This window comes from Mizuhopecten yessoensis, unplaced genomic scaffold, assembly GCF_002113885.1.
Source record: "Mizuhopecten yessoensis strain PY_sf001 unplaced genomic scaffold, ASM211388v2 scaffold9977, whole genome shotgun sequence".
In the NCBI taxonomy this organism is placed as follows: domain Eukaryota; kingdom Metazoa; phylum Mollusca; class Bivalvia; order Pectinida; family Pectinidae; genus Mizuhopecten; species Mizuhopecten yessoensis.
The window spans coordinates 310456-320823 of NW_018408317.1; the positions used below are offsets into that span (position 1 = coordinate 310456).

A 10368-nucleotide genomic window follows, 5' to 3' on the forward strand; every position below is an offset into this window, starting at 1 on the left:
TTTCAAACTTAAAGTCAAGTTCAACTTGGCCGATTTAACTGAAACTTGGTAGGAATGATCAACTCATGGTCCTGACAAAGTGTTGTTATTATTTGGGTCGATCAGAAATCCTATATGGCCGTCACGGCCGCCATTTTGAAAAGCTATTTCAAACTTAAAGTCAAGTTCTACTTGGCTGATTTAACTGAAACTTTGTAGAAATGATCAACTCATGGTCCTGACAAAGTTTTGTTATTATTTGGGTCGATAAGAAATCCAATATGGCCGCCACGGCAGCCATTTTGAAAAACTATTTCAAACTTAAAGTCAAGTTCAACATGGCCTATTATTGGGCCCATTTAACTGAAACTTGGTAGGAATGATCAACTTATGGTCCTGACAAAGCGTTGTTATTATTTGGGTCGATCAGGAATCCAATATGGCAGCAAAGGCCGCCATTTTGAAAAACTATTTCAAACTTAAAGTCAAGTTCAACTTGGCCGATTTAACTGAAACTTGGTAGGAATGATCAACTCATGGTCCTGACAAAGTTTTGTTATTATTTGGGTCGATCAGAAATCCAATATGGCCGTCACGGCCGCCATTTTGAAAAGCTATTTCAAACTTAAAGTCAAGTTCTACTGGGCTGATTTAACTGAAACTTTGTAGGAATAATTAACTCGCGGTCCTGACAAAGTGTTGTTATTTTTCTGGTCGATAAGAAATCCAATATGGCCGCCACGGCAGCCATTTTGAACAACTATTTCAAACTTAAAGTCAAGTTCAACATGGCCTATTATTGGGCACATTTAACTGAAACTTGGTAGGAATGATCAACTTATGTTCTTGACAAAGCGTTGTTATTTTTGGGTCGATCAGGAATCCAATATGGCAGCAAAGGCCGCCATTTTGAAAAACTATTTCAAACTTAAAGTCAAGTTCAACTTGGCCGATTTAACTGAAACTTGGTAGGAATGATCAACTCATGGTCCTGACAAAGTGTTGTTATTATTTTGGTCGATCAGAAAACCAATATGGCGGTCACGGCCGCCATTTTGAAAAGCTATTTCAAACTTAAAGTCAAGTTCTACTCGGCTGATTTAACTGAAACTTTGTAGGAATGATTAACTCGCGGTCCTGACAAAGTGTTGTTATTTTTCTGGTCGATAAGAAATCCAATATGGCCGCCACGGCAGCCATTTTGAACAACTATTTCAAACTTAAAGTCAAGTTCAACATGGCCTATTATTGGGCCCATTTAACTGAAACTTGGTAGGATTGATCAACTTATGTTCCTGACAAAGCAATGTTATTTTTGGGTCGATCAGGAATCCAATATGGCCGCCAAGGCCGCCATTTTGAAAAACTATTTCAAACTTAAAGTCAAGTTCTACTGGGCTGATTTAAATGAAACTTGGTAGGAATGATTAACTCGCGGTCCTGACAAAGGGTTGTTATTTTTCTGGTCGATAAGAAATCCAATATGACCGCCACGGCAGCCATTTTGAACAACTATTTCAAACTTAAGGTCAAGTTCAACATGGCCTATTACTGGGCCCATTTAACTGAAACTTGGTAGGAATGATTAACCCGCGGTCCTGACAAAGTGTTGTTATTTTTCTGGTCGATAAGAAATCCAATATGACCGCCACGGCAGCCATTTTGAACAACTATTTCAAACTTAAAGTCAAGTTCAACATGGCCTATTACTGGGCCCATTTAACTGAAACTTGGTAGGAATGATCAACTTATGGTCCTGACAAAGTTTTGTTATTATTTGGGTCGATCAGAAATCCAATATGGCCGTCACGGCCGCCATTTTGAAAAGCTATTTCAAACTTAAAGTCAAGTTCAACATGGCCTATTACTTGGCCCATTTAACTGAAACTTGGTAGGAATGATCAACTCATGGTCCTGACAAAGTGTTGTTATTATTTGGGGCGATCAGAAATCCAATATGGCCGTCGCGGCCGTCATTTTGAAAAACTATTTCAAACTTTAAGTCAAGTTCTTCTGGGCCAATTTAACTGACACTTGGTAAGAATGATCAACTCATGGTCCTGACAAAGTGTTGTTACTTTTTGGGTCGATCAGAAATCCAATATTGCCACCATTTTGAAAAACTATTTCAAACTTTAAATCAAGTTATACTGGGCCCATTTAACTGAAACTTGTTAGGAATGATCAACTCATTGTTATGGCAAACTTAACTTAAAAGTTTTACTTAACCTTTTTTTACTCAAATAAATCATTATCTCCACTTCATATTTCAACAACAAAAACTAATACTGTAGGACTCAGGTGACCTTAAAGGCCCATGGGCCTCTTGTCTGATACTAATTCTGATAAGAAAACGAGCATGCCTTCCATTAATATTAACGGGTGCCTTGACACGTCATGCGAGAAAATCATGCCGATTCAATGAAAATATTACTCCAGACGTGCATGTGTTTTTAATCATTTATCCTGTTCTTTATTGCATTAAAAGTTTATTTCCCCGTGTCTACGTTGAAAAGTGTAAAAATCGGGGCTTGCCGTCCTGACAGCATGGTGCCGGAAATCGTTCCAAAGTAAACGTTTTTGTCGTAAACAACTGACGACGACTGTTTTATTTACACTATACACTATTTTCGTTGAAAAGAATATTTGATTGTTGTTTTAGTTGTTATTGTTTCTAAGCAATTTGATTTCACCGCACGACTTCCGAGGGATGTGATTGTCACGTGATCGTAATTTACATAGCGCGGCAAAATATATGACGCTTATGGGCCAAAATGTAATGCAACTTAGCGGTGCAAAATACGTATATCATGACTATTTATATCACTTCTTTCATCTTATTGACTGTTACATTTACATACTGATCATGACGACGACAAAATGAAATCTTTTAAAATTTGTTCAACAAGCCGATATTAATGACAATTAACAGATGATTTCAATTATTACTTCATCAATTTGTATTATTACTCAGGTTTCAACATTAATATATTTCTGATGATTATAGGGCATCTCACGCCCGGTTCAGACAACCTAAAAACGATCGAAAACAGCTTAATCGTTTTTTGGTAATATATCGTTTATTATATTATTTTTCTCTGGCAAATAGAATATCATAATAAGCGGTTTCCATTGTGCTGTTATTATTAGCTCACCTGGCCCGAAGGGCCAAGTGAGCTTGTGGCATGGTGCGTCGTCCGTCCGTCGTCATTCCGGCGTCAACTTTTTACTTTAAACAACTTCTTCTCAGTGACCAAAGGGCCTAGGGTGATGATATTTGGCCAGAAGCATGCTGAAATGAAGGGCTACAAGGTTGGTTCAAATGAATGACCTTGATTTATATTCAAGGTCACAGGGATCAAATATGTTAAAAACCTTTAAACAACTTCTTCTGAATAACCAAGAGGCTTAGGGTGATGATATTTAGCCAGTAACATGCTGTGATGAAGGGCTACCAAGTTTGTTCAAATGAATGACCTTGAATCATATTCAAATTGAATCAAATGCCATTTACATTTCAAATGTTGCATGTGGTCAGGTCATCATATGTTTTTAACAGGAAACATGTTGGGCAAAAGATTATTGAATTGTCGAAGGGTTAAAATCCCTGAGCACTCATCCCTTCGATTGCCGATTGGCACCCATATTACGGTACTATGCTGACTGCACCATCGAGTATCTTGACGTGTGAACTGAATGCTTTGTAAAGATTGCGTGGCAAGGTACGTACTCTGAATCAGTGAATAGCATGCTAATGTGTTCCGAAATAGACAGTGTGCAATATAAACGAAACTCCAGAATGATATTATGTATCACCCCAAGCTTGTATAAAGCCAATATATAGTCCACGTCTCTGACGCACTGTCACCTTGATGTTGAAGTCAATATATTATGTTTTGGGTTAATTCCGAGGGTAGCAAGCTTATCTGATTTTCATATTTTCATTTCTTGAGTAATGATTCTGTAACTGTGTATCACACTGCCCGCGTTATATCTGCCCCTCCCCTCTAACATGTATATAAACTCGGTGTTGAACTGTTGACACTTCCCCAGCATCAATTAAATTGGTCAGCGAACCATGATAGTAACGTTTTTACCTGTAAAGTCAGTGGTCCGTAGTAGTAACAGGGTACAAGTATTATTTTTTTTAATCCGAGAATTTTTTTCTTGCATGACGGATAAACAGGTTTTTTTTCTTGTTACAATTGAAACACATGCAAACATTCATGATGCATTCCACTCTGGCATTTTACTTTAAAAAATGCAAGTTGGGAAAGTACAAGGTGGCTAGCCAAGACAGGTATCTAGCTTAATTTTGTGCAACACTATATGGTTAAGATTACATGCGTAGCAAAATAAACTGGAATGGTAACACCTGTCCGAAAAGAATCTGGTCAGTTCTAAAGAAAATATTATAAAAACTGTTGAACATGTAAAAAGCATAACTAATAAAAATGACTGTTAAATATTATATAAAATAATAAACTTTGTAACAATGAAAACAACCAAAACATTAAATGATGTATTCTTTCTTGTATTTCAGGCAGCACAGGAAGCTGTGGAAGATGTGAATAAATCCAAAGACGCTGCAATTATCAAAAACAACTGGATTGAAACTGAAGATATTATTATCTGCAATAAATATTTAACACGTGATCATTAAATAGAAAATAGACTGCATGATTGCCAGACATCGTATACATGCTGTTCAGTTGTGGCCCAATATGGATTAAAAAGTGTCCATCAAAGCCATTTTATCACACATTACTGTTTTACATACACTGGAAATACATCATCTCTCATCAAAAACTCAAAAGTTTCCTTGAAGGAGACCTCCCTTCTAGTTGAGGCCATAGCTCCCTCACATATCCTCCCCACCTAGTCACTTGCCTCATTGGTTGGTGCATTTTGCAACAGTTCATGGCCCCTTTATGGGTATCGAGCCTCGTATTATCATGTCCTGGAATCAGAACTTTATTTTAGGTTACAACCAATATTAAAATCCAAATAGGTTAAAGTTGAAAATTGCAACCTATTTGAAGAAATATATCTAAATGAGGAAGTTGTGAAGGATGGGGGACTTTCCAATAAAAAAAATCTGTGAGATGTATATGCTGTGGAGAACCCCCACCCCCACCCTGGTCTTAACCGTCCAAGACCACTGGCATAACTGTTTGTGTATCAAATACTTGTATAAATACACATACATGCAATACGCCAATGTGTAGTTTCATGAACAAACTTCTGTAACTTACAGAGCAGTATATTAAACCACAAGAGGCTTGACAATCTGTATATAATATACTATTAGTAATAACACAGCATGTAACTGTCCATGGAAATTTACCTGGCAAGTCTAGTACATTTCACATGATGTGAAATTAGCAAGCAATGGTTAAGCTTAATTGACCCTAAACTTGGAAAATTTTTGGGACTGTGATTAAATGTTGCCTCAGCACATTTAATGATCACACACAATACACTTGACTGACTTATTGTAGAATGGATTCCATGCTATAACCCTATTTTACGTACGTAAGAAAATGCTATTTTGAATATCAGAAAAATAGGCCTACCCTATTTTTTGCATAAAAATTGAGAACTGAAGTTTGATCTGATTCATGTATTACAATATTTATTTGCAGTGAGATTAATGTTTTATGACACAATGTTAATTAGTCCCCCACCGGTCCCCGGATGGAGGATATAGAAATTGATTAAAGTATCATGCTGTTACTATTAACATACTCATACGAGGAGGTGTATACTGACATATGACCCATGGCAAAATCTTAGTTGACCTAAAGACATTTGTGACACACGTGCACTGCTGCTGGTCTGTAGGAAATATATGTTTCACACTCTACCAATAGGTACTAAGAAGATATTGCAACAGTCATATAATTATTAATTCGGAAGTCAACTCTTTATTTATGGCAGGTCCTCGGAGGGAAAAGACATTTCAGACTATTGCCAACACAGACATTAGATAAGAGTAAATATTTGTTCACATCATTTTCAGCAACTTTAAATGGCGTTTAACCTGTATCTCAACTAACTGTATTGTGTTTGTTTTTCCTAAAATGTTATAATCAAGAAAGCGTGTGTCTAGAGTACTTTCAGTACTTTGATTAATATAAAACTCAAATCTCCAACAGGTAAATATGAAATAGATATATAAAAAAAAACGACTTACTAGGAGAATGAAACAGTTGACAAAAGACAGTATATGTATATATAAACACTTACTTAATACTGACATTATAGTATATAGCTGCGACAAATATCTCCCACCACCAGTTTATGTAACGCTTGCCTCAATCAATTAATATTCCCTGATGAAGGGAGGGGGTTAACCGACACCCAAATTATAAAATTTCTCCATACTGATCTCATTGTGTAATAGTCTTATTTTTTGTGATATTTAGGTCAAAGTGCTTGATTATGCTGAATAATGTACCTTTGTGTTTTGTTAACACTACCCCATTTTCCGCCATGAAGGTGTTACATTGAATTTGACCTATATTTACATGGTGGAAGGAGTCGATGTAGCAAAAGACAACTACCCTTCTGAAAGACATGTTAATTATTCTTCTTCACTTTTTCAGGGGATGCATTTTAATGTCCTAGTTTCATGGTTTTCAGTTTGAAGTATGGTTTTGTTAACACATCGATATTCTCTTGTTGTTTTTGGTTTTACTTTACAGGTGGTTTGGTGACCCCGGTGTACTGTCTGCCTCTAATAGGAAGATATCTGACTTACTTGTGATAGGCTATCTAAGAGGAGGTACTACATTGATGGGTGAACTTTTGGCACTTCGAAATGATACTTTCTATGTCTATGAACCTCTTCACAAGTTTGGGGATTTTAGGTACTTTAAGCCAGGTTACGAGTGCAGTATGAACAATGAAACCTGCAGGTTTGTAGACTTGATTTACTCCGCATTAAAGCCATTTTGGTCTCTTTGGAGTATAACTTATAGATAGGTGGATTTGAATTTTGTATTTGTCCCGAATATGTCAGACCAAAATGACTGAGATAGGATAATCCAATACCTACATATGGCACTGCATGACTCTCAATGTGTATAAGTGTAATTCAGAACAATATTTTTTTTTGTTGACAAACTTGTGATAGCATTGTCCATTGGTCACTGATATGTTGATAGCTGTTCAGGAAGAATACACGTAAGTATCAGTAAGACGAAAGTGACCATCTCACTAATAAGCCGAGAATATTCAATCTATCGACAACGTCACGTTTTTAATCATGCGAACAAAATACATATTTCTGTAAGAGTACGTTTTAAGTTGAAACCTGTGCTGAGTATTATTTTCCTGCTTACAACACCACTGCAGGTCAGAAATTGAAACAAAAAAAATCACACTTCAAATAGTAGGAGGCAACTAATGAGCGAATCATCCCTGCATATTTAGGGATTTCTATTTTTAACTATTGTACATCCTAGGACCACGTGCTTTTGGTTTACACAGAGAGAAAAATTACAATGATGCAGAGCTTTACTTATGCTGTCTTTCATGATTTGCTACAGTGTCAATCGGTAGTTAAAATGTTACATGCAATGGTTTCTGGAACAATATAAAATAAAAGGTTAAGTGCCAACCGCTGTAGAATAATGGTTGCTTTTATTAACGGACTAATGTATGATATAGAATAAAATATCGACAAGAATATAAAAAGAAGTAAAACTCAACATAGGCGTTAGAAGATCCCTCCATAAGGATGTTTATACCAAACCAGAGATAACGCTCTTAAGCAAACCGTCAGCAATTAGAACATTGAGCTGATAATATACAGGTTTTACTGAATTTCAAGTTTCCACTACCATTCATATAGTTATCCTGGTCTATTATTTGTTATGCAATTATGAATGATGATTATGATGATGTGATGAATTGTTTAAAATTAATGTAACTGAATAACCATATTACATGAAATCCATTGTTCTTTCAACAGGAAGTCTAACCGGACTGATGGCCAAGTACTCGATGTCATTCGGGCAATATACAACTGTGACTATAGCCACTTCCAGGACCAATTACGAACCTTTCAGCACCTGAAATCTCGAGGCATAGAATCTCTTAATGATCAAAAATGGAAAATGTCATTCCCAGAATGTCAAGGAAAGTGGAATGGTTGTCCAAAGAAGTATCTAAGTCAATGTTCAAAGCGCAAATCCATAGTGAGCAAAGTTCCAAGACTTAGTCTCAGTCTAGCATCAACGCTTTTGGACACGATATCGCACTTAAAAATCATCCATCTATTGAGAGATCCAAGAGCTATAATGAACTCAAGGACAAACCTTAAATGGACACCTGTCCCTGGTGGCGCGTTGTCATTGTGTAACAAAATGACAGATGACTATCTTGAATCAGTAAAACTGAAAACAAAATATCCCGGAAGATTGTACACTGTTTTCTATGAGGATTTGGCGACACATCCACTAGAAACATTCAAGAACATTTTCAACTTTGCAGGTTACAAAATTAGTGCAAATGATCACCTCCACCTTGCTCAAAGAACTGCATCATCGAAAAGATCTTCCCCCGGCAACACATATTGTAGAAACTCTTCAAGCGTCGCATTTGCTTGGAAAAATAGAATAAATAATATTGTCCTGAACGAAACTAACAAAGCGTGCTCTAATTTGTATCGTCTTCTTGGATACCCACAATAAGCTTATTCAGTTTACGTTAGAACACCAGTATTCCGAACAAAATGAAACCTGACGGAAGACTATTGTTGTTGAAGCATATTAATTTGCATTTATTGATGCTTGTACCATAACTCAGAATGGAATGACAGAATTTGTTATTCAAATATTTGAAGATCATGACCGACTTGACCTGAGTTCTACAGGTATATCGGCTAAATGTGGATTAGAAAACCATGTTATTGAACTAGCAACATTGAAAAGATTACAACAGGGACTCAACTTGCTGGTTACTAAGAGGATATTCGTAACGAGAATAAGACACCTTTTTAATATGGAGAGAGAATTTTCGCGTAAGAATCGGAAAACAAGGGATTTGGTCTTACTGTAGGGAAACTGAAGCAACAGTTGAATAAACTGCAAGACCCCCAGAGGGCCTTACAGAGTATGCTCACTTATATAGAGCAGCAATGCATGTTTGTGAATGATCATTTGAACATATAGAACACAGGCTAGGACAATTCTCAAAGATAAAGCCACGGAACGTCTTTGCTAAGTTTGTGAGGAGACGAAAGAGACAGATTATCAAATCCAGAGGAAATCTGAAGGGTACGAAATATTCGGTGTTTGAGGACTTGACAAGACTTATTTAAAAGCTACAGCCTGGTTGGATCGTTTGTAAGAGGAATGTTACCGTCAGATGACACGCGTCATTAATAGCTACAAAACAACTTAAATGACAGACTTCTTCAACTTTTGTCTGATTTTGTTGTGCATTTTATCTTGTTTTAAAACCTGAGTTTCCCCATGATAATACATATATAGATATTAACAATATAAAAGCAAAAGGTAAGGTGTTAGATGTCAATGCTAATTTTTAACCTAGACATTTTCTATTAAAAATTACAGACCAAGATCACTTTTGAATAATGTGTTCATATTTGCTTCAGGTACGAAAAAAAACCGCCGCTACAAACTGTTAGGCTATCTGAAAGCTGTTAGTCGTTCCCCCATAAAATATGAGTCACCATAGCCACTTTCAATACTCAAATTGACTTGCATCTCCTACCTTTAAAGAGGCTTTTTAGTCAAATGACAACCTGAAAATCGAACCGATTCTGAAAAAGATACATATATTAACGAAACTTAACGTAGCTGATTAATGACAAAGTCTGAAACTAACGCCCAGTGTGATCAGCGTCATCTTTCGGGACAGCCGGTGTTAAAAAAAGCCTAGACCGAAATAATGCAATATCCGGGCCTTTCAGTGAGAATAAACATGAACAGTACCACACTGTCGACCGACAACACAGTGTCATTTGAGAGTTTGAGGTCACACATAACACATTCTTGTCGCTTTGAATTTACATAATACACAGCAAGCAGGAAATAAAGGTATCATGATATTTACCCGTAATCTACGATGGCCGACAAGAGCCTGGCAAAAAGATGTGAATTTTCATATCTTTTTGTACCATGGTACACTTTTATATGGTACACAAAGATATTAAAATTCAAATCTTTGTGTACCATGTAAAAGTGTACCATGGTACACAAAGATATGAAAGCAGAAATAAAATCAACCCGTTGCTTTTGTATCTTTCTGTACCAAAATAACGGCCGAAAACAGCCATGGTACAGAAACATGTGAAACCATCAGACAAAAAGGTTACCAAGTATGACAAATTACACCCCGATAAGGCTGTCATCACAT

The 10368-nt window shown here is 36.5% G+C and overlaps 1 protein-coding gene across 1 annotated transcript in view; it reads left to right on the forward strand.

The window, feature by feature from the left end:
- Window positions 1–10034, forward strand: part of LOC110459142 (carbohydrate sulfotransferase 2-like) — a 20699-nt gene extending 10665 nt beyond the window's left edge. Inside the window, exons 2-3 of the mRNA XM_021511248.1 lie at window positions 6687–6899; window positions 7958–10034. Coding sequence (XP_021366923.1) covers window positions 6687–6899; window positions 7958–8678 — 934 coding nt within the window. The 3' untranslated portion in view covers window positions 8679–10034. The remainder of the gene's footprint in view (window positions 1–6686; window positions 6900–7957) is intronic.
- Window positions 10035–10368: the final 334 nt, after the last annotated feature.